This window comes from Plasmopara halstedii, assembly GCF_900000015.1.
Source record: "Plasmopara halstedii genome assembly, contig: Scaffold_816, whole genome shotgun sequence".
Classification (NCBI taxonomy): domain Eukaryota; phylum Oomycota; class Peronosporomycetes; order Peronosporales; family Peronosporaceae; genus Plasmopara; species Plasmopara halstedii.
In genome coordinates, this window is record NW_020187732.1 from 1,173,682 (window position 1) to 1,199,128 (window position 25,447).

The following is a 25,447-nucleotide window of genomic DNA, read 5'->3' on the forward strand; positions in this document are numbered from 1 at the left end:
TAAAATAATCATATTGTCTTCTTACAGATTTGTAGATTTTATGTTATTCTTTAGTGCCTACTTTCTATAGTATTGCGAATTTGAATCGCTATTCGGCAAGCCAATACTGTACCAGTCAAAGCTTGCGTCTGTGTGACTTAATGGATTTGGAGATGGTCTGCGTTCATTCTCAAGATGAGCATGCAACGTTCCCGTCAGCAAGCCAAGGATCGATAACGGTCCCTGCTTGCTCTAACAAAGCTACAAATGCAGAGCAAAATGCAGGCAACGCCACGTTTGCATGCTGTTCAAAATGTATGTTGTATCAAGGCGTAATTTTTAGTGATTGCTAGTCGTTAATAGTGATCGTGTTGTAGATTCCGACAGCAAACTTATCGGCACTTTAACGCGTCCAATTCTTAGGACGGATGCTCTGTCAGCAAGTAGCTTTCTTTACAACAGCGAGCGTCATGGTTATGGCTATGAAGGGCTCAATGTTGTCCGTAGCGACAATGTCAATGGGTCGTGGTGTCCTCAATCGACATTTTCTTCAGAATGGCTTCAGATTGACTTTCCGAAGCCGACAATAATCTCTCGTATTGAGCTTTTCTCGGGGAGTGATATCAACAAAAACATTGGATACCTGAAATCGTTCCAAATAGCCTGGCGGCGTTCAAAAAGTGAAGCCTTTGTAAAGCTGAAAGACAAATTAGGCATAGCAATTGAATTCATGGCGTTGAACTCTGGGGCAAATTACTCGGTCACGGCTAATGTAGCACTGCCCAATCTGATTGCTAGTGGGGTACGAGTTTGTCCTATTAGCTGGTTTGGCAGCGCATGTATGCGCCTTGAGTTGTATGGACCTGATGCAGGTATGCTATAGTATATATACAATTTTTTTCTAGCTTTTAGGACAGCTTTCATTATAAATTTTTATCCTGACAGATTTCCCCATACCAAACAATCTGAATGCAATTGATGAAGAAGTAAATCAAATCTTGCGATACCATCTTCGCGAGTCTGAACGACCGTCGGGTGTTCAGATTGATACACAATCAGGGCTGCTATCTGTGCGTCGACGCTGGATAGATTTTGAAATGCAGAGGTCATGGCGGTTTACGGCGGAAGTTTATGACGAGTATGGTCTTAGCGATAGCGTCACAGCTTCAATCGATATTATTGATGCTAACGATGCACCTGGTTCCATTCGAACAAAGTTCACATTGGCAGAAAATGCTGCCGAAGGCTCAATTATTGGGTCATTTGAAATGAAGTCGATCGAAATGACCGAGAAGGTCACAGCTCAAATTATTGATGCTGATTGCCCATTTACGTTCGACCATCTTTCTGGCAGAATGGCAGTTCATGATGCTGCAATATTTGATTTTGAGACTAATAGAGTTGTCCATTGTATTCTTTTGGTCTCGGATGATGCGCTACTTCCACGCTCGACATACAGCCGAATCGCTATACATCTAATCGATGTGAACGATTTACCAGAGATTTTGATCGGGCAACGGGGTTTCATTCGGGAAAATGCCCACAGAGAAGATTTTGTCATGACGATTCAAGCTATTGACTATGATGTCAACCCAACTTGGTCCACATTGCGATTCAGTTTGCTTGATCCAAGCGTGTTTACAATAAATTCGCTGTCAGGAAGTATTACTGTACTCAAGCCCGAAGATCTTGATTTCGAAACCAACTCTGAGCTCACTGTTCAGGTTCAAGTGATGGATGGTGGATTTTTGACGGTACAATCCACCATTTATGTTTCTGTGTTAAACGAAGAAGAGGCTCCGCAAATGCTTGATCTTTACAGTCTTATTGTCCCGGAGAATGCAGCTGTTCCTAGGTCTCTACTTCTTGTCAATGCGACCGATCCCGACGGAATATCTCATGAAAAGTTATCGTACTCGATAGTGGACGATGTGGTAGGATTTACGATTGACGAAATGAGTGGAGAGCTAGTACTTCGTACGACACTGGATTTTGAATTAATGCATCCGTTACGCTTCGTTGTAAAAGTTTCAAAGAGGGGGACTGCATTGCATGTCAACTCAACGATAGTTATTGTGATTGCTGACCTGAATGAGCCCCCTAGTCTATATACTGGGACGCATGTCGAAATATCAGCACCAGAAAATATGATTGAGGGCCAGCCATTTGGATCTGCACTGTCTTCTCATGTCTGGGATCCAGAAAATAACTCGCTTAGCTACGTTCTGGAAGCTTCCGAGTATTCACCACACTTCATGCTTGATCAATGTACTGGACAATTTCGGTCTAAACAACCTCTGGATTTTGAAGCGATGCCAAAAACAATAAGTTTGTTCGTGTTTGTTTATGATTCTAGTAGAGCTCAGCTACGTCTTCCTGTTCTGGTCGCAGTTCTTGACGTTAACGAACGGCCTGTATACCAGCAATCTCAGTATACCTTCGCTGTTGTGGAAAATACTGTTGGCGAAGCCATCGTAGGCGTGATTACTGCATCTGATCCGGATATGAATGATCGAGTGTATTATAAATTTAAAGATGCTTTCGGAGACGGCCCATTTCAGATCCATTCCGCAACAGGCGAGCTGATTGTGTCATCAGCCGCTTTGCTGGATTTCGAAACTCAAAGATTGTATACATTTGCAGTCTGCGCTACAGACGGTCTTCTAGAGACATGTACGGTGGTCTGGATCAACTTGCTTGATATTAATGAGCCACCTGTTTGTCAGTCTGAAGTGCGATTTATTAGTGAAAATAGTCCTGTTGGGACAAAAATTACACCTCCATTTACAAGTATTGACTTTGATACGATGGATCGATCGTCGCATCCATTTTATAATCTAATCGATGAAGAAGGGATTGGTGGCTTTCGATTTGATAATGCATCTCTCATACTACAGGGCTTGTTGTTAGACTTCGAAGCTCGAGATAGCTATAAATTTCAATTTTCGGCCTGTGATGCGGCTAGTTCTTGTAACACTTGCGATCTAACAATTCGTGTTGAAGATATAAATGAACATCCCGAAATGTATATTCAGGAAGTGGAAGTTTTAGAAGGTACTACTGGGGCATTTCACTCGATAAAAGCCTTTGACCCGGATTTAAATCAAACAAGTACCCTCGTATTCGAAATTGTCGATCAGTCTCTTGTAAATCTTTTTAGCGTGGAGCGAAGCAATGGATCAGTCAGCGTCACCCATTCGAAATTACTCGACTATGAGACTCTAGAACTACATCAAGCATGGATCAATGTGCGTGTGACTGATACAGGATTGCCACCTCTGGCTTCAACCGGCCATCTGATATTTAATATTTTAGATATCAACGAGGCACCAACAAGTACTACATTGTTGGATGTAGCGGTCCCAGAAAACGCGGCTGCTGGAAAGTTGATTACCACCTGGCGTGCCCAAGACGAGGACTTTGATCAGCAGCTGTCATACCAAGTGATTAGTGAAGAATACGCTGGTATCATTAGGTTTCGTGGTAATGACAGCCCTGACATTATTTTGAATGCTTCTTTAGACTATGAGAGTCTTTCTTATTATGAAATGACATTGCGCGCATGCGATCCGTACGCGATCTGTACAACAGGCCTTCTTCGAATTACGATCAATGACTGCAATGAACCCCCTTCTTTTCTACATACCGATACTGATAATAAATTTGCAGTAGCTAGACATGCCACACCAGGAACTGTGGTTGGAATTTTGCAGGCAACCGATCCAGATCGTGTGGATATGCTCTCATTTTCTCTCATACCATCCGAAAGCGTGTGGTTATCGGGTTTAGAAGACGGAACGGGAACGTTTATTGTTAATCAACACACTGGTGAACTATCTGTGGCGTCTCAACAAAGCTCTCACCAGCTTCAAACAAATCTTAGCTTTCTGATAACAGTGCAAGTGACTGATTCAAAGCAACTCTCGGTTAATCGCACAATTACCATTGATGTGATAGCAAACAACGCGGCACCTATCTGCCAAAAAGGACTTTTGGTCTACATGGATGAAAATGCCGCTGTTGACACTCCTGTTGGATTACCATTATCTTCTTACGTGACAGATGCGGACGCTGGAACTACTTTTGTGTTCGCACTTCAACATCCATTTCTCTCCGTGAATCCAAGTAGTGGCCAGCTATTCGTGACTAGTCAAACCAATCTAGACTTCGAATCTACTATTTCTAATTCAACGACAGTTAGTGTTGCTGTAGAGGACGATGGTGCATACCACAACAATCTTGACACCCTGGCCACGAGTTGCATCGTATCAATTACAGCGATAGATGTCAATGAAGCCCCAAAAACCACCAACCTTTCTCTTGCTATAACAGAAGGTGGGTAAAGCGATATATTTTTTGTTTATAATGCGATATTCACCTATATTATAAACAGGTATTAATTCTAATCCATCACGCGTTCTAAGAACCGAAATGATCTATTTTCCTATCATTTCCTCACAAGATGACTATATGTTCGCCAAGAATATGGCTGGCGATTACACAATAGACGTATCTCGAAAAACCCTTCCAATGGGTTACGACTCATTCAGTCAAATACCAGTCGGAATTATTCTCCGATTTCAAAGTGTTCATCTTGCGGACGTGATTGATCATCTTACGCTGGCTCAACTAAAACTTTATGTTCCGTCTGGAAGAATTGGTCCGTTTTCAATGCAAATACGAGTCATCAACGAGTCTAGGCTCATCAACGAGTTTAGACATCAATGGGTATCACATCAAGAGTTAAAAGACTTGGGCATGCCGGCTTTCGTTGATTGGACGTTGGAAAAAGAGGTATCATCAACTACAATTTGGTCTCCAAGTATTATGTCGCTCCTCGTTGAGGTGACGCCTTACATCAAAAGCAACTCTGAGGTGGTCATCCTCATGACAGGAGGGGGAATCGGAGAGGTGAGCACCTTCGATAGCGAAGCCAGTTCGGCTGCAGTTTTGGAAGTGACAGTAGCTCAAGGTAAATGTATGCTTCTTAATGAAATTGAAAGCTATCATCAACTAAAGTTTTAATGATTGATCACGCCCATGAAGTATCAAAAGTATCTGTTACAGGTGGAAACGTGCCCTTTGCTGATCCGGATGCCGAGGACAGGGTTCAATTTGCCGTCATAAAACAAAACTCGCAATTTTCTGTGTTTTTTGTCGACAAGAGTACCGGTGCAATCGCTGCGAATATCGAATTGTTAGACTATGAGATACAAAACAGCTATGAGCTTTTGATTTCGATTACAGATCAGGAGGGGCTTGCTGACGTGTCTACAGTCCATATTGCCATTGTGGATATAAATGAGCCGCCAGTTGTCAGCGAAACAATTTGCTATGTTGCAGAAAACACACCTGTAGGGTCACCGGTTTGCTCTATTCACGCCTTCGATCCGGACAGCTCACAGCAAGCGAACGGTAAACTAGTGTACTATCTTTTACAATCGAGCAATGATCAGGATAGAACGTTTCAGATCGACTCAGCTTCAGGGATGCTGATTATCATAGATTCAACTCTTTTAAATTTTGAAGATAGGCAGTCCTTAGTCACAACAATTTGCGCAAAAGATGGAGGGACTCCAGCACTCAGCGGATGTGCCACTGTGACAATACATATTACAGATGTCAATGATGCACCACAAACGATTACCCCTCATATGTGCGAAATGGATGAAGTTTTGAATGATTTGACGAATGAACAACTGAGCCGACTAGTTGGCACGGCTGTTTGTAATCTCACAATTTTCGATGAGGACTCTGGCAGTGAAAATCCGTACTGGACGAGTCACGTTTGGCAGATGGCTGAAGCGGATATTGGCTGCCCATTTAATCTCAGTTCCCGTGGTCAAATTGTGGTTGTGAATCCTCGTCGCGTCGATTATGAAGAACAGACGAAATGGTCTCTTCTTGTACAAGCAATGGATTTGGGGGGCCTTTCAAGCCCTCCGCAAAAAATCGAAGTGCTTATTTCTGATAGGAACGAAAAGCCGCAGGTAATGGCAACAACGTTTTACATCGATGAGAATTCGCTTGTTGGATCCCTAGCAATGGGAAATATCACAATATTTGACCCGGATATGCAACACAGTGGTCACCCTGACACTGTTTTTCTCAGCTTGGTGAGCGAAATTGATGTGTTTGATATTGTTGACAACAGAATACAAATGGAGCACGGTCGATTGGACTTTGAAACTAAGTCTTTGTACGTAGTTTCAGTTGTGGCAACAGATGTTTTAGGAGCAAAAAGTAATGTTCAAAACATTGATGTCGTGGTAAATGATGTCAATGAAGCACCGACTATCGACCCCATGCAGGTTTCTATCCCTGAAAACCAACCCATGTATACGAAAATCATGCCAGCTGTCAAAGCTAACGATCCTGATGGCGATAATGTTATTTTCACTTTGGTTTCGGAATCTTCAATTGGGGTCGGCACGCGAACTACAAGCGCATTTGGGATTAATGCGATAGATGGTGTTTTATTCCAGCAACTAGATCATCTAAACTTTGAAGATATCAAGGAATATGATTTGATCGTGAAGGCACGAGATAGCGCAGGACTATTTACACTTACCAATATATCAATTAAAATCACCGACGTTAATGAAGCACCTAGCATTCACCATCAACTTGTCAGTATCCGTGAAGATACAAGTGTTGGCACGTCAGTTGGACAAGCATTCGCTACGCTTTCATCAGATCCAGATTTACAGAATGGACTCGAAATGTTAACATTTACCCTGATCAATGCAAGCCAATATCCCTTTTCAGTTGACTCAAAATCGGGTAAAGGCACGATCACCGGACCTTTGAATTTCGAAATAATTTCAATATATAATTTGTGCGTGCGCGTCACTGACTTAAACGGTCTATGGGATGAAGCAGATTTCGTCATAAGGGTCATCGATGTCAATGAGCCTCCAATTTTTCCTGGCCCTTTCATTATATCCGCGCGAGAAGATTTGGTACCAGGATCTTTGCTCGGTGAAGCTGTCGTAGCCTTTGATTTGGATGCAGGGTCAAAGGTTCAGTACGATCTCGAAGGAACAAGTGACATTGTATCCGCTTGCATCACAATCAATCAATCTACTGGGCAGCTTGCTTTAAAAAGTATTTGCTTTCTAGATCATGAAGCGTCTACGGGAAATACTTTGCTGGTAGTTGTACGAGCTCTAGACGGAGAGAATACGGTATCGACAAATGGGACAATCTACATTACTGACGTTAACGAAGCGCCGGTGTTTGTAGCCTCGAAACCAGTATCTCTTAGCGAAAATTCTCCTGACGGAACAGTGGTCATTTTTGTCGTGGTCCAGGACCCTGACATCTACGAGAATCACGATTTCTTTATATGTGAGCAAAGCAACTTAGACACGTTTCGAATTCATGCGACAGGAGTAAATACTGCAAAAATTGTAGTAAATGACTCCAGTGTGCTAGACTTTGAAAAGCACCCCGAGCTTTGGGTAGATGCGTGTGTCAGAGATAAAGGACAGTTGGAGGCAAGGGCGCGGTATACTATTAGACTTGCCAATGTGTTTGAGCCACCATACTTTGTCCAGGACACTGTTCAATTTACGACTCAGGAGTCGATTTCTGTTGGGACCGATATTGGATCGACGCTATCTCGCTATATTATTGACGAAGAGAACTTGATATCCATCGCGGAGTGTTCAAATGAAATGATCATTAAAAACAGCACGTGTGGGCGTCGAGTCTCTTTTTCCTTGAGTGACTGTGGTCGGATGTTTTTGAGTGATGGTGAGTTGGACTACGAAACTATGCCCACGTGTGTGGTATATGTTTCTCTTCCTGCTGCAGAACTATACAATACGAACACCTCAAATTTGCCTCTCGCAAGTTCAATTAGTGTGATTATAACAGTTACTGACGTAAATGAACCCCCCACATTTCATCAGAAACTGTATTATTTCGGACTTGCTGAATCTAGTGTCAATGGTACATTAGTTGGAGTTTTGACTGCCACCGATAACGACGTTGGTGATATCCCTTTGTTTCAATTAATTAAGGCTGAAGTTGGATATAACGGGGTCTTTGCATTGTCTTTGACGGGTGAACTCACATTAGCAGGCTTGCTGGACTTTGAAACAAAACAATCTTATCAAGTCAACGTTCGCGCACTTGATCGCCAGGAAGCTTGCGATGATGCGAGCATCATAATCTCTATCACGGACAGCAATGAGCCTCCAGTATTTCAAAGGATTCAATACATTTTTAGTATCGTGGAAAATGCTCCTATTTTAGGTGTTCTTGGAGAAGTCATTGCAGTCAGCCGCGACATCTATCAAAACCAGACACTTATTTATAGTATTATCAGTGGTAATGATCTAGGTGCCTTTGCCGTGCTTTCGGTTGTAGGCAATGGAAAAATTGTGGTGCAGTCGCAACAAGCTCTTGATTACGAGCGGCAAAAATCGTATCACTTGCTAGTAGAAGCAACCAATAATATACAAGGAGGATTGCGGGCATATGCTACTGTTATGGTGAGCATTCTCGATGTCAACGAATCTCCACAGGTATATTCCTCTAAAGCATATATACCTGAAGACGCTGTTATTACAACTGCAGCATGCACATCGGCTGCATTAGATGAGATATTTACAGGACGATTGTATGCGTTAGATCCCGATGAAAACGATACGCTGGTGTTTGCTATTGCAGATTCGACAGATACTTTTACCATCGATGCTACCTCTGGAGCTATTTTTTCGAAGCGAGTGCTGAACTACGAATATGAATCATACTACTCGATTTCTATTACAGCAACAGATGGCAAAAAATTGTCTGCTAAAGCCACGATAGATGTTATCGTACTCGATCGCAATGACGCTCCGATAATGATCTCGACATTGATCTCACTCGCCGAGAACTATCGCCATGACACTAGCATTGGTTATATTCAAGTTGCTGATGAGGATTACAACCAGCAGCATTTTTTTTCGTCCATTGCAACCACATTAATTTTAAAAGACAACTCAACCGAAACGAGATATATCAATGATGTGGTTCATATCGGATTACTTACAGGTGAGATTCGAATTTTAAATGAGAGTGTATTTGACTACGAGGTGGTTCGTCAGGTAGTGATCGACGTTTGTGTGTGTGATGACGGAAATCCAATTTTAAAAACCATTGCTTCCGTAACAATTGATCTGATAGACAAAAACGAGCCATGCACTTTTGAAAATGCCATTTTGACCCTTTTAGTTGCAGAAAACGCCGTTGGTTTGGCCGGAAAAGTGCGAGCGATTGATATTGACACTACTACATTGTCAAGCTGGGGCTCCCTGAGTTACTTCATATTAGAAAGTGACATATCAAATAAAGTTGTGTCACTGTCTTCCTCTGGTGACGTAATGGTAAAAACTGCTTTAGATTTTGAAACTCAACACACGTATTTATTTCAAGTTACTGCAGTTGATGGTGGTGGACTTAATTGCTCTTGTGGATTGCAATTACTGATAGAGGACCGCAATGAACCTCCTACGATCCAAGCTAGACATTATTGGGTACAAGAGTCGGTGAATGAAGGATTGGCCTGGGTGCGGGCTGATGATGGAAGTCACGCTCGTATTGAGGTTTGGGATCCTGAAAATGACTCAGTGATCTTACAACAAAATTCATCGGACCGTTTCTCGATTTCCGAAGATGGATGGCTCCTTCTAGTGAAGCCTGTCAATTTTGAAACAAAAGCGTCTTACGACTTTATCGTTACTGCCACTGACACGTACGGACTCCAGACGAGTGCGATTATTCATGTGGATATTGTAGACATAAACGAGCCTCCGATATTTACATCACAACAATCAATAACAATTGCTGAAGATGCGATGAGGGGAGACATCTTGGGGGTGATAAGAGCTTATGATCCCGATGCATTTGACGTGGTTACTTATCAACTTGAGTCAGCAATTGATCGCTACGGCGACTCAGTAGATGTTTTCATGATTAGTTCATGTAATGGAGAACTTCGTCTTAGCAAGTCAAACGCTCTCGATTTTGAGCAAAATGACTATTTCGTTCTTCTTATCAGTGCAATTGATCGCGCGGGCTTAAAAACACATTCTGAACCCATAATTATAAGAGTTATTGATGTCAACGAGGCACCGCAGTGCCGAGATGCAACACTATCCATCTATGAAAATGCTACTGCTGATGATTTATTTGGCCCAGTCGAGTGGATTGACTCAGATTCTTCAAGCATCAATAATATCACATTATTTGAAGTAGTCAGTGACGCAAATCATATTGGCTATAGATTGTTTGAGGTTCGGCAGAGCGATGGTCAATACTGGATTAGCTTGCGAGGTTCCGCTAAAATTGATTTTGAGTTGCTTGATCATTTTACTGTACGCGTCAAGATTGGTGACAGCTTTAGCTCTAGTAACGCCACAACCGCTGTTCACTCTTTGTCTTCAACATGCGTGATCAGCGTGGATGTGATAGATGTTAACGAGCCTCCCAACGTCGCAAGCTCGATCAAGAGAGAAATTTATGAAAACTCCGTGATCTATGCTTGTGTGGGGCAACCGATCGAAGCTAAAGACTCGGATGCACATGATGCTTTGCGCTATTACATTTTGATGGGTCAAGACGGCCGCGTTCCATTCACGATCGATATTAATACAGGCCAACTTCGTGTTTCAGGAGAAATTAACCACGAAAATCAAGCGCTCTATAATATAAATGTTGCGGTTGAAGATTCGGCGCTTAACCTGGTCACAACGTCAATAGAAATTTCGATCATAGACGTCAACGAGCGACCTCAGCTTTCTCGAAATTGCTTTGTTAGTGATGATGGTACAGCAGAATATCGCTTTGAAGACAATAAGGATGTTTGCTTTGAAGCAGATGAAGATTTAGGAATTGAATCTCTGTTGTATCGCTTTGAAGCATTCGACCCTGACAATAATCAGCGCCTTTTCTATTCGGTGAGCGAGTCGTCAAATCGCTTTGTTCGAGTTGCTCAAAATGATGATCGAACATGTGAGCTTATTTACACTCGAGCGATTTTTGACTACGAAACCTTGCATGTGCACCGGCTTCAAATGACTGTTACAGACACAGGCGAAGGATTTCTTTACGATACCGTAACTGTCTTCATTTTTGTTGCGAATGTCAACGAACCTCCAGTCCTTTTAGATGCTTCAGCGCGAAATCTCGTTTATGCAGAAAATGCTGTGCAGGGGCAATTACTTGGACACTTGCGTGGCATGGATCCAGAGGGAGATTCGTTCATGTTTTCGTATGTAGAGTCTAGTCCGATCTCAGCGGCGGTAGAAATTCTTCAAGATGGTCAAATTTATACAACTGGTGCTTCAATTGACTTTGAAGTGCTGTCCCAGATAAATTCCATTTGGGTTGAGCCGGTGCTGACAATCCGAGGCTCAATTTCTTCACTTGATGATAAGTCAACTTCATTTGTGTTGACGTTGTTGGTGATCGATGTCTCGGAACCACCTTTATTTACCTCATCACGGTACACATTTGCAGCACACGAAGTAGCCACCGCAGGTACTCTTGTTGGCCTTCTTCAGGCTACGGATCCGGATTTTAACGAGACACAACGATTCATGTGGGACTCGACCGATGCAGAAACTAAAGACAATGAAAATTTGTTTAGTATCGATGGCAAGTCTGGAATCATTTCGCTGCTTAAAGAAGGCAGTTTTGATTCGAAAAGTGCACCGGTGTACTCTTTTAAAGCTCTCGTTGTCGACTCCACGGGTTTGATAGATTCCTCGACAGTAATCATATCGATTGTTAACAACAATGAGCCACCACATTGTCCTATACTTCAATGTTGGGTTCTTGAAAATTCTGTGCAAATTCTAAAAGGACTGCCCGGCACTCAAGGATTGTGTCAAGTGAAAGTACAAGATTTGGATCTAAGTCAAGAGCACACATTCCAATTATTACCCACTCCGGATAGTCAAAGATTTTCGATTAATTATGCATCTGGAGTAGTCAGCTATTCCCCGGGTCTTCAAAGCTACGCTGATTTTGAAGTGCAAAGCGTATACCACATTCAATACCAAGCAAATGATGTCCCAAAATTTGGTCTATCATTAGCTTGTAGCAACGTCATCGCGATCACTGTGGTGGACGTAAATGAAGCACCAATTATTCTAGGGAAGGAATTGCTTACTGTTGCGGAAATGAGTGCGATAGGAACGATTGTGGGTATTGTTGACGCAATCGATACTGACGTGGGTGATGTATTGACGTTTAGGCTGCAAGAATCTTCGTATTCTTCGCTTATACTCGAAGCAGACACTGGAATTCTTAGGGTGGCTAACAACTCAATGCTTAACTTTGAGTACACGCCAGCGGTAAATGCTAGCGTCTTAGTCACTGATCGCGAGGGACTTCAAGCTAAGGCAACACTAGTAGTTGCTGTAAGAGATGCAAATGATCCCCCCATGCTGCAAACAACGAACTTCACAGCAAACGAGTTCGCCACGTCCATGAGCAGTGAGCTGAGTGGATTTCGACACTTGGAATTACTGGGATCAGTACATTGCTTTGACGAGGATAAAAATGACGATGTATCTTTCACTATATTAAACAATACATCCGTATTTGTGATCGAAGCAAATAGCGGATTGTTGTACGCCGAAACCAAATTTCTAGATTTTGAGACAAAACGCGCATATGAATTGATCATTCAGTGCTCAGATGGACAAGCATCCACTGTATCAACGAATTGGATATTTGTAAGAAACATTAATGAAGCGCCGATCGTATCTAGGCAAGAATACCATGTCGATGAAAACTTGCCGAAAGGAACGAAAGTTGGCTTCATATCGGTTTCTGATGCTGAGCATGATGATGAGAATTACCTATCGCTAAAAGATATGGCAGCAAACAGCGCTCACAAGGTGTCCAGATTACGGGAGAGAACGCCTGTATTTTTTGATGATTCGGACAGTAAGTGGATAAACATTCCCGACATGCTCGTCGATGCATTCTTTATTTCCACCCCAACCTCGGTGCCTTTATCAACAGGAACTCTATGTCTGGCAAGCCAAGGCCAAATATTTGTGCTAATCGGAGACGATTCAAGCGCGACTCCAAATTGGATGACGCAGAATTCGTTCGTCAAATTGGATGGACAACATATTACCGCACAAAGTGAAACTAATGCAACAAATTATGAAGTTTATATTCGGGAACACGTTGGCGACTTTGTTGTGCCTCGTAGGTCTTCGTCCGATACGTCGTGGGTTTTTGGCGCGTATCCTTCTTCCTTCGCTTATTTTCTTACCGGACCTAGAAGTCACTGGTTTCATGTCACAACCTCTGGGGAAGTTCTGCTGACAATAAATGAAATCGACTTTGAATCACTAACAGATGGTGATCAGCCACTTCAAATTGGTGTTAATGTTGTGGACAGTGGACATTTAATGGGGGAAGCTACATTTTCTGTCTTTGTCGATGACATAAATGAGGCGCCTATCGTCAATAGCTGCTGCTTTGAAATCAACGAGAATCCAACGTCGGGTACGATGATTGGTGAACTCATAGCGAGTGACCCTGACAATTTAGATCAGATCAGCTTTGAGCTGGCCTTTCCATCCGCTGATGTATCAGTAACTTCGAGCGGCAACTTGTCTGTGCACAATGCCTCATTATTTAATTTCGAGCGGAATTCTGTGGTGAGTATTCGAGTACGCGCCACTGATCAAGGTGGTTTGTCTCACGAGCGCGAAATCCAGATCAACGTCTTGGATGTAAATGAGGCACCAATTTTTCAGTACCCGTCATACTTAATGTTTGTCCCGGAAAACTCCCCACTCGATTTAAGCTTTGGAATACCCATTCGTGCAACAGACCCAGATCACGGACATACGGAACGTTTACGTTTCGAAATAGTGTCTAAATTTGTAGAAGAATTACCTTTTCGGCTTGAAAGTTGTTCAGGTCAACTTGCTGTCCGATGGGATAACTTAGACTTTGAGAAAACAGATCAATATTCGTTTAACGTCCGCGTTGTAGATTCTGGGTATCCCATAAGTCTAGAATCACAAGTGAAAGTAGTGATAAAATTACTAAACGTTAATGAGGCTCCAAACTTTGCTGAGTTCGGAACGCTGACAATTCTGGAGAATGCTCCCATCGGAATCTTAATCGGCCAAATTGTTGTTGTAGATCCAGACCAATCTTCAGTGTTGACATTTCGTACCAATGCTAGCGAATTTGTATCGATAACAGATAGTGGCCAGATTTTCGCTGCAGTATCTTTCGACCACGAAGTTATGTCTTCTCTCTACGTTTTGGTTCATGTGGAAGACAATGGTGTGATGTGTGACCTCAACCTGGACCCATCTGACTGCAAGGTATTATCAGCCTCTAAAGTTGTAGTTGTAACAGTACAAAATGTAAACGAGCCCCCGTCACTTACCGCTGGTAAATTTGTCATCCAAGAAAATCTATATTCTGGGTCGCTGGTTGGACAACCGATTCGGGTTGTAGACGCTGATGGAGCAGTAGGGAAAGGATCTGGATTCACAATCAAAAGCGGTCTCTCGGCTGGTAATGAAACTGAATTCACAATTCGTGACGATGGTCAATTATTGACGCTTGTCTGCTTGGACTTCGAAAAGAATGCTGAGTATAATATAGTCGTAGCATATTCTGACGGTGAGTTTGTTTCGCATCTTGGCATAAATATCACTGTGCTGGACGAGAATGAGACACCTTCAATTGTCAAGGGTACTACAGGATCCATCCAAGAAAATATGGCGGCTGGTACCACGGTATTGGTAGCTCAGTTTTTTGATCCCGATCGATTCTCATCGAACATTTTCACGCTTGTGGATAGCTACGCACCTTTCACGATTGATCAACATAGTGGTGCTGTGCAGACTACTCGCGTGTTGGACTATGAATCGGATCGTACTAGATTCAATTTGAATTTGAGAATCTGTGATGCAAGCCAGACCACTTTATGCGGAAGCGATTACGTCACTATCATTGTTGACGATGTACCCGAACCACCAACGATGGACGATGTAATTTGCACACAAGTGGAGGGTACAGCTACACTGTTGGACGAACAAAGTGCTACTGGGTGCACTTTCGTGGCTACCGATTCTGATAATGCGTCATGTTCTTTTTATGCTATTAACGATCCTTATTCTCATTATGAGCTTGTATATGACACAGTTATCAATGGAATCTCTTTTGTAAAGGCTCTTAAGCCGACACTGTGCGTGAATGGGCGAGTCGGACTTGCTTGGAATGCATTGTCTTTGCCAGATTACGAGGCGTTATCAAAATATGTGATCAATGTCAAGATTTCGGATGAAACATTTAAAAGAACTGGGCTGTCAATTTATAGCCGAGTAATTGTAAACATTGTCGATGCCAACGATTGCCCCACATTGGCCAAATCATATTTTACACTTCAAGAGCGTCCACAGGCTGGTATGCAAATTGGATATCCACTCCCTGGTAAAGATCAAGATATGGTGGATACTCTACGATATTCAATTGTCATCACAAATGCCACGTCCAATTTAATCGCGGTTAACGAAATGACTGGTCAATTGGTAGTGGCTAGAACACCTGTAGGCAGTGAATTTGTATTTCCTGTACAGTACGACGTGACCGTTTCAGTGACAGACAGCAGTGTTAGTCACTGTTCAACCAATGCAACAATCAAACTATATACAACAAAGTCCAATCTTGCACCGGCATGGCTTAATACGCTACCAATCTCATTTAGTATCAATGAGAATCTCACTGCAAACCAAACTACATTTCCAATTTCTCATTTTGTGAAAGATCCTGATGGCGACGTCATTCAATTTACGTTGCAATCCAAGACTGACATGTACTGTGCAGACACGTTTAGCCTCGGCTTGACGAGTGGGAATATTGAGCTTCGCGTCGGAAAAATTCTGGATTTTGAGCAGAGACAAGCCTATATATGTACAATTGCGGTGTGTGATCCAGCCCAAATGTGTGCTTCGCAAGACGTCACAATTCAAGTCAAAAATGTCAACGAGGCACCAGTATTCAGCGATCGGTCGTATACATTCACGGTGCGAGAAAATGAGATTGAAAATTTCCCACTTCGTCGTTGTGTGAGTGCGACTGATCCCGATGAAGGTGATGACTATGCTCTAACTTATACAACTTCATGCTCAAATACCACCGACTGTTCTCTCTTTTCAATTAGAATTGAAAGGGACAGCAGCCTGGCACAATGTGCCAGAATCCTTGTGAAGTCAAGTTTGAACTATGAGGCTAGACATCGCTACAGCTTCGATCTCGTTGCAAAAGATCCCGCCAATTTAACAGCTATCACAAGTATTGCTATTGAGGTTGAAGACGTTAACGAAGCCCATTATTTTGTGAATTTTCTTTTATCGAAGTCAGTGCTGGAGAATACAGCTGTAGGCTCAGCAATCCTCCAAGTCAACACAACAGATCCAGATATTTATTCAGATTCTTACCATGCGATTCGGTATTCGATAACAGAAGTACTCCCACATGGTCAAAATGTGTTTCAAATCGACACGACAACCGGTGTCTTGGTCTTAAGAGAACTCATTGATTTTGAGGCCATCCAAACATATACGTTGACCATTGAGGCTCGAGATACGAGTGGTATCAACGCCCTGTGGATAACCAGAGACCTCACGATTATAGTAGAAAATGTTGAGGATACAACGATTGAGACATTTGCACTTGTATCTGACAATTCTAATCAATTAAAGACAACAGGTGGTGAAAAATTTATTCTTTTCGGCTTAAATATTGGGTTCAAACAACGAGCTGATAAGTCTGTGATCATAAAGCAGCTCATCGTGAAATATGGAGCTTATGGAACAAGCTCGCCTTACGTTGCAGCAAACTGCTCTTTAGTTGAAGGGAACACCGGTGTTAAATGTACGTCAGCTCCAGGAGCTGGAGGTCATTTATACTGGAACATTACTCTGATTATGAGTGTTCCGAACCTTGGTGACACAACATATCAAGCGTCGTCCTCGATTCCATTAGCATCTTATAGGTCTCCTCTTATCGAATCGGTTGTATGTAACGATGCGCTTCCTACGAACAGCAGCACAGGTGATAACATATTTGTTTATGGTGAGAATTTAGGGTCGACAGAATTGTCAAGCTCAGATGCGCAACCTATCGTTATGTATGGCTCTGACTTTCTTGCGCACAATTGTGCATTGCTTGCTTCTGGTGATTCATTGAGTTCGCGTCAAATCGTTGCCTGTCACAGTGTTATGGGCACTGGCAAAAATCTGTCTTTTACAATTATAGTGGGCGGTCAGGCAAGTGCGACTATCGATAGCAGTTGTCACTATGCGGCTCCTATCATATTTGCAGTCACATTGTTAGATGGAATGCACACACCAGGCAATGACATCGTTATAATAAGTGGAAGTGGATTTGGATGTCAGGGCTGTGCAAACATCACTGCTTTATTCACAAACACCATTCATTCGTTCGCTATAATGGACTGCAAGATCGTATTGGATCATGTTCAGATGCAATGTTCGATTCCACCCGGGGCAGGTAAGGATTTTCGCTGGCATGTTTCCGTTGATAACCAGTTGAGTGCACTGGCGACCGACGTTTATACCTCTTACGACAAACCTGAAGTCTGGGAAATTATGGGTTTTGCGGACGCTTCCACGACAGGAGGAACAATTTTTCAGATCCGTGGTCTCAATTTTGGTCCTGATGCGGCAATATATATGGATCCAGTCGTCGAATATTCATTCGACAATGTGACTTTCTTTCGAGCTGTCAACTGCAAGCGACAATACATTGATCCACAAAATCATAGTTTAATTCAGTGTGTGTCTGTTGCAGGAAGCGGTTCGTTTCACTCATGGCGCGTATCTATAGAGGGCCAATCTTCATCATGGACGACGCAAAATACGTCGTATGCTCGGCCAATCTTGAATAAGGTCTTTCTTCCAGATGGCAAGGAACATATCAGTACCAGTGGCGCCCAGCAAATTGTCATTACAGGCAAAAACTTTGGCGTTTTTAATAAGTCTGTGATTACCCAAGTGACGTATGGTGTCAATGGGAACGAATTTAGTGCAAGCAATTGTTCGATTGTGACGGACCATGAACGCATTGTGTGCACGACTGCTCCTGGTGTGGGTAAACGGCTAGCGTGGATTGTCGCAATTGATGGTTTGACAAGCTCGGTGACCACGATAAGCTATGCCAGACCTTTTATTACTTCGCTTTCCGGGGAAGGAGTAGAAAATGGCCTTGTTCGTGGCGGACAGATCGTCGTGATTCAAGGTGGTAATTTCGGACCTAGTGATGTGACTATTGATATGATTTCTTATGGAAATTCTGGTAGAGACTACCGTGTGACAAGTGTAATCGAACATAATGACTCTACAATCGTTTGTACGACTGTACCTGGTGTTGGTGCGAGTCTCTCTTGGATTGTGTCAGTTGGAGATCAGGAATCGAGTTTATCGACGGTAACGAGCTCATATGCCCATCCGGTAGTAACTTCCTTTTATCCTTCACTAGCCTCAACAGATGGCTCAACTCAAGTCACCATTATTGGAGAGAATTTGGGTACTAATGTTACATTTGCAGCAGCGCGAGTAATATTTTCGCCACCCCAAGCGAGTCTACCTGTGTATCGCATTCCGATAATTGCATTCGGAGACTTTAGTAACAGTAATACTAGTGAATATGTTGCCGTTCGTATTCCAGCAGGCTATGGTCAGGGTGGCTTGCTGCAGATTTTGGTTGGTACTTCAAGTGTTCAGAATAGTTCGGTTTTGACGGTAAGCTACAGGTCCCCGTTGATCGACGCGGTGTACACTAATGAAGGCCCAAGTGATTGTTTGCCTTCGTGCATACATCTCACTATCACAGGTACAAATTTTTACTCCTCTGGTCGTGCAATCGTGTCTAAGTACCCAATTGATATAAGTAACCTGGAAGCTGCGACGTATGAGTCCAACATTACAGTTTCATTGTGGTCTCATGATACTATCATCATACCAAATTATACTGGTAAATTGGGATACGTAACGATCGTGATTGGCAGAGAAAAGATTATTAGCAATTCGGCTCCATTTCGTTGGAATGATCCATCCATTCTCGACTGGTATACCTTGAGCTCGACGTGTAGTATACTTGATTGCTCGACTTGCTATCGCTTAGATGGAGATACGAAACTTTTTCAAACAGAATCAATCGGCACTGCTGAACATCTTAAGTATTTATCATCGACAAAAGGCGGAGCTAAACTGAATTTTTACGCTAAATACGTTGGTCGGGATCCACATGTACATATCGGAGGCAACGTCTGTACCAACGTTGTAGTGTCTACACCCGTTGTACCATCGAACATTTTTCTTGCAAAAGAAGATAATGAAGTTGGCAGCATCCGTTTGATATCGTGCACCGTTCCTAGCGGTCAGGGAGCCATGTTGGCTTTTACACTAACGCGCGGTACAACATCAAGCAGCCCACGGTACTTTGATTACATCCCACCTAAGGTTGACTGGATTGGAAGCAATGCAACCATGTCCTCTACTGCTGGGAAATTGGTAACTTTAACTGGATCAAACTTTGGTTCTACACCAAAAGTGTTGATGATTGCCGCCCTAAATGCGTCTGTCATTTTCCTCAACATCATAGCATTCAACCATTCACATGCCATGGTAACAATTCCCCCTGGAGAAGGTCAACATTACACGTTGACTTTGGTCGCAGGTAATCAAGAAGAATCGACTTCTTTTCAATACGATCTTCCCGTTATCAGTAGTATTGAAGTAGCTGACGCGTCGACGGTCGGTGGATCTGTGATGACAATTCGAGGTAAGAACTTCGGAGCAAGCACACTCTCGAATGCACACACCGTCTCGCTCGGCGAAACGTTTGCATGCATCATAAGTAGTGTCAGCCATGAACTTATTAATTGCACGATAAGTGAAGGCCAGGGTGGTGATCATGACGTCATTGTGACTGTAAGTGGCCAAGCGAACATCGATAGAACGATTAAGTTTAGCTACAATGCTCCTGTTCTTCACAGCGTCAGTAGGAGTGATGGCCCTACCTCAGGTTATACGTGTAGCTGTACAGATCCAGATCAACCCTGCGCAACGCTGACGACGCCGGTCGAGTGCCATTATCTTGAAGCGAGTTCGACGAGCACCAACCTTGATGTCTATTGTGTTCAAAGCAATTTAAATGGATCTTTTCGAAAGACCACCGTCACTGCGGTGGAAGATGTATATTCAAGCAATAAACCCGTCTATGTGAGTAATGAGGACGCAAATTTGGAGCTTCTGTATACCAATGGGTTTTGGCATCTGCTACAAAACGACACCAAATTATATCGCGCCAGCACAACATCGGAAAAACCACCCCCTACAGGTTGGCTCGACGTGACAGTAAATCCACCTGTTGGTCTTGGTATAATGAAAATATACCCAGGCTTTTGCTCAAAGGCTTTATCACGTGTTTGTCCGGCAGGTACGGAATTGTGTACACGTGTAGCTGTCACGCTGGCGGGAAAGAACTTTGGAGTTCAGTCGCTTGATTGGCAGCTTGAGCTAATTAGCGACGCTAAGATACTAGCTGACACAGTCATAGTTACAAACGATGATATTATATACTTTAGCCATTCAAATATCAGGTTTTATCTGCCACCCGGACAAGGCAGTTCAATGCTGATCAACTTGACTGTTTCGAAGCTGAAGCTTACTAACGAGCCGATAAAATTCGGCTATCAGACACCGCTATTAATGGGATTTGAGACAAGTACCAGTAATTTGTCGACTTGCGGCGGCTATACGATGACACTTTACGGAAAAAACTTTGGATCAACCCGAACAAAAGTGCTTCTTGGTGGTCGCGATGCGCGCATTGATGGACAAAGCTCGCATCCGAAGGCATGTGGCCCTGACACGTGTGAATTCTCGACAAGTGGTCCCTGTATTGATCTTGATACGTTGGTATGTTCTCCATCTCTGTATGTCGTCAAGCCTACATTTAGCTTCCTCGATCTTTGTGATGACACAAAAGGATCACAAATACTATGTGATGCTGTCACTAATGTGCCTGACTTGGCTGAGAACCTTGCAAGCCACTCTGACTTTGTGATCACAACAACGGTCCCGGCTGGATATGGGATCGACTTGAAGGTTTATGTGGTTGTTGATGATCAAGCCAGCAACGCGTTAATGTTCTCATACAACCAACCAGTGGTTATGGCCCAAATGCCCAATCAACCGGATGCAAATGGAGCGAATGCTATCACAATCAAGGGCACTGATTTCGGTTGTTTTCCTAATAAGGCTATAATCATTTCATTTGTCTCAGTGGACACTGTGGAACCTGTATTGCGAAATCTAGGCACACTTACAGAAAATTTGGAAAATTTTCACGTATATGGTAATGATGTTCCACGATTGTCGGCTGATACAGTGACACCAGCAACCTCAGTAAATAGTAGTGTAATTGAATCCGGTACGGTCGTGTGGACGAGTTCTTCGGAATTAATTTGGTATCCCCCTAAGACGAAAGCTGGTACAACAAGCATTACTTTGTCGGTGGGTGGAAATGTAATGTCTTCTGTAAGTCAGACTCAATTAAAGTTTCGGTGTGGCTTTGGTTATTACCGAACTCTGTCTGAATTTTGTGATGAATGCCCAAAAGGAGCTACGTGTGTTGGTGGTGATGAGATGCCGATGGCCAAACCCGGATATTGGCGTGAAGGTGAAATTGTTCTCGCATGTGACCCCAAATTCGCCTGTTTAGGGGCCAATGAGTGTGCCAACGGGTACACGAGCGTACGGTGTGGAGAGTGTGTAACAAACTATCACAAGCTCAACTCAGAGTGCAATCTGTGTCCGAATAACCACTGGGGTTCCGTTGCCATTGTGGTAATTTGCATCGGTGTAGCATCTTTTGTTAGTTATTTGCTTACTCGAAGAGGTGTGAGTCTTGGTTTGCTATCAATCGGTATCGACTATTTCCAGACTCTATCCATATTTGGGAATGCCCAAATTTCATGGCCAGCGACTTTAGTTAATTTATTTGCAACACTATCAGCTTTTAATTTAAATTTGGAGCTGGTGGCACCAGAATGCTTTTCGATTCAGGTCTCGTATGTGACCCAATGGTTCATGATTGAGCTATTTCCATTATTTATGGGAGCAACTTCTCTAGGAATATTCGTAACACTTTATGCTTACAAACGGTTCATAAAAAAGCGTTGCACAAAATTAACGTCCCACTTACCTCAGCTGTTTGGCTCTACGCTAGTGATGATGTATTACTTATATCTTTACCTCACACGAACAACATTGGATGTATTCAATTGCGTAGAGGCTATACCATCTGATGGAAAGTTGTACATGGTTGCCATCTACGCGCAATGCTTCAAACATGGGGGAGTTCATATGCAGCTATTCCCATTTGCAATGATGTCCTTTGTGATGTATTCGCTGGGCTATCCACTCTTTGTGCTACTAACATTGTCGCGAAACCGTGGTTTAGTGATGGAAGACCAGCTTCTGAGGGCGATGCAGCGTGGCACCAGTCGAAAGACAAATCCTAATTGCTGGGTGTTTCGCAAGAAGTTTTCTAAGCTTTATTATCAATTCAAGCCCGATTATTGGTTCTGGATGGTACTTATTATCGTAAGAAAGTTTTTGTTGGCGGGTATCGGACTTCTTTTTCGTCAAGATCCAATATTTCAACTGGCTACGGCATCGTTCGTATTGTTTGTTAATTATGCGCTACAAGTACGTTGTCGTCCATACATGAGTGCTTATGAGACCCAGAGGGTACTGGCAGACTATGCGAAACATGTGCTGCTAGAAACGCGTCGTGCAAAGGCCAGAAAAGAAAGTTTTGTTCAACCAGCACATCTACGGTTGGAGATGCACGCCTCTACAATCACGGCTTGGAAGAGCAGACACAGAGATAACGGCGTCGCTGGAATTTCGGCTCGACCAATGTCAAGTTTGCGGGGTGCAAACGAAGCAATTCTTGCTTCACAGGAACCTCAAAATTTGATTGGATATCTTTGGGATCACAATACTGTGGAGGCTTGTCTACTTTTTAGTGCCTCCCTCGTATTGTTGGCGGGCATCATGTTCGAAAGTGGTCGCTTCGGAACCACCGAGACCAGCTCAAAAAGTGCTTCTTCTCAATTGTTGGCAATGGCGACCACACTTCTCGTTCTTTTTAGCTGCGTGTACTTTGTCCTAGTTTTGATAACGGAGCTTGTTGTTGCACTTCGACCGGACTACTACAAACAAATCACACGCGTCCAAAAGTTGTTTAGTAAAATACACCGCCGTCACAGAGATGGCTATGATACGCAACATGGAAATGATCACAAAAATGTTGAAGGTAATGATAGCGATGATAATGACGATGATGACCTTGAGATGGTAGCGACTATGACTCAAAACCCGCTGCACTTAGCTGGTACGTGTGAAGGTGCAATGCAAACGACTGAGAGTGATGCTTTTGCTGCTCTGAAAACTTTTCAACGTTGCGAATCCCGTCGAACAGTAACTAGCACGCAATGTGTGAGTGATGACAAAGTTTCGCATGTAGTAGAAAATACTTTGCGCAGGAGAAACTCTCAATGTCAGCAAGGCACTTCCTTATCTGATGGAGCAGCATTGTTGAGCGAAGATAACATGGAAGAGCTAATTTCGACAATCGAGCAGACCGATGGTGTACGGCATTCAGTAAACAATTAGATTTTCATGCTGTCGACAGAACGTAATTTAAATTAAAATTAAGATTTGAATCTACTGTTACGTCGTTCACTGATGCGGTAATTTCATTGCACCGAGCAGCATGAAGGGGCAAGTTCGGATGGCCAAAGTTTTACACAGTTGCCAAGGTTGCGTACACCTTGTTTATGAGTTGGTGCGCAGAAAAAATATTACGAAGTCTTTTATTTATTTTTCCCCTTCGTCTGAATGTCAATAGGTTTGTTGGTAAAACTGCCTTTTGATTATACAATGTCCTTTGTTTGCGGCTTCTATGCCTAATAGGCATCAAGTGAGTCATTACAACAATCCCACTCGCCGCTTGCAACAGAGTTGCCGTTTATCTTGCATAAAGGAAGTTTCGAATAAGCAAACAAACGCACAGAAGTTTGATTCGTACGCTTCACCCAGAAGCGGAACTGAGAGCCTGAAATGTGACGAAGTTGTCAGAGATGATATGAACATTTCATTACATCTAATAGTAAATCTTCGCTTATTAATTGACAAGCCATTTTTTGGTACCTAAGAACATGCCCAAATACACAAAAGTGCAATGTGAATTTATACAATGGTACTGTACTATATTGAATATAATTGTACCAGAAGTGAAAATCTAAGTATACAAGATTACAAAACTTATCGCGTTACTTTCGAAGTTGAAGTGGCAATTATTGTTATCTAACGAGGGGAGACAAGCAGAGCTTCGAGGTCTCTGCCAACCATTCACTCACAAACCTCAATGCAAGAGGCTCTAAAAGGCATTGCAGGCATGCTGTCATGGGATCTACCGAGCCTTCTTTTAAGAGACTAAAATTTTATTTATAATACCAATTTTACCACCTTGTAACGGGGTTACACGTACCCTGGTAACATGGGTGTGTGTCACACGAGATGTACGCACTCAAACAACAATACGATGTAGCCAGTATTTATGCATGTATTTAGATTTTACTATATATATTTAGTAAAATCTATACATTAAAATTAGGAGGTTTAGCCGCAGATAAAAATAAATAAAAATAAGTTTTGAATTTAAACCGCAGAGTCTATTAGCCTTAGTTAAGGTACTAACTATTCTTGGAGGCAGCGGGCTGCGATCCGCTACACTCGTATTGGTTTTTGTAAAGAACGAAAGGTCGGTGACCTAAATTACGCTTCCTCAAGCGCAAAGCTACGGCAGCCCCGCTGCACTTGGTAGCACTTGTAGTCAATCTTCTGATTCATTTGCGTCTATGGCGCCACCACCAGTAACGGATGACTTCCTCCGCCCTAAGCCGTTCATGGTGAGCGTTAAGGTCTTCTAGGGGAAGGATGGAGAAAATCTCCTGCTCTAGGGGTAGAGAGGTCGAGATGGCCATCGCATCCGCCATGGTCCAGACCGAGCAACAGCGCGTAGCGCTAGCTATTTCAAAGCTTGGTGGTCGAGCGCGAGAATGGGCACTGACGTGCGGCACTTCAGACGAAGCTGCGTTTCCCTCTGGGCGGAGCTGAAATTGCAGCTCTCACGAGTGTTCTCGCTGCCTAAACAGGCACATCGCGTACGATCGCGCTTCCTTGCCGCCCAGCAGGGCAAAAAGGAATTGGTGGACTTTGTCGCAGAGATGCGCACTCTCATTGCCGGGATGGCAGCAGACCCCCTTTTGGAGGCGGTCACAGTGACCGTCTTTATGGAAGGCCTCCGCACTGGCGTGGCTAGAATG

At 43.1% G+C, this 25,447-nt stretch overlaps 1 protein-coding gene across 1 annotated transcript in view; it reads left to right on the forward strand.

Moving 5' to 3' along the window:
* Positions 1-23,732, forward strand: part of PHALS_14186 (protocadherin fat-like protein) — a gene marked incomplete at both ends in the record, with an annotated part of 42,173 nt that extends 18,441 nt beyond the window's left edge. Inside the window, 6 exons of the mRNA XM_024729944.1 lie at positions 55-294; positions 357-851; positions 925-4,314; positions 4,373-4,951; positions 5,026-9,024; positions 9,082-23,732. Of these exons, the coding sequence (XP_024580271.1) occupies positions 55-294; positions 357-851; positions 925-4,314; positions 4,373-4,951; positions 5,026-9,024; positions 9,082-23,732 (23,354 nt within the window). The remainder of the gene's footprint in view (positions 1-54; positions 295-356; positions 852-924; positions 4,315-4,372; positions 4,952-5,025; positions 9,025-9,081) is intronic.
* Positions 23,733-25,447: the final 1,715 nt, after the last annotated feature.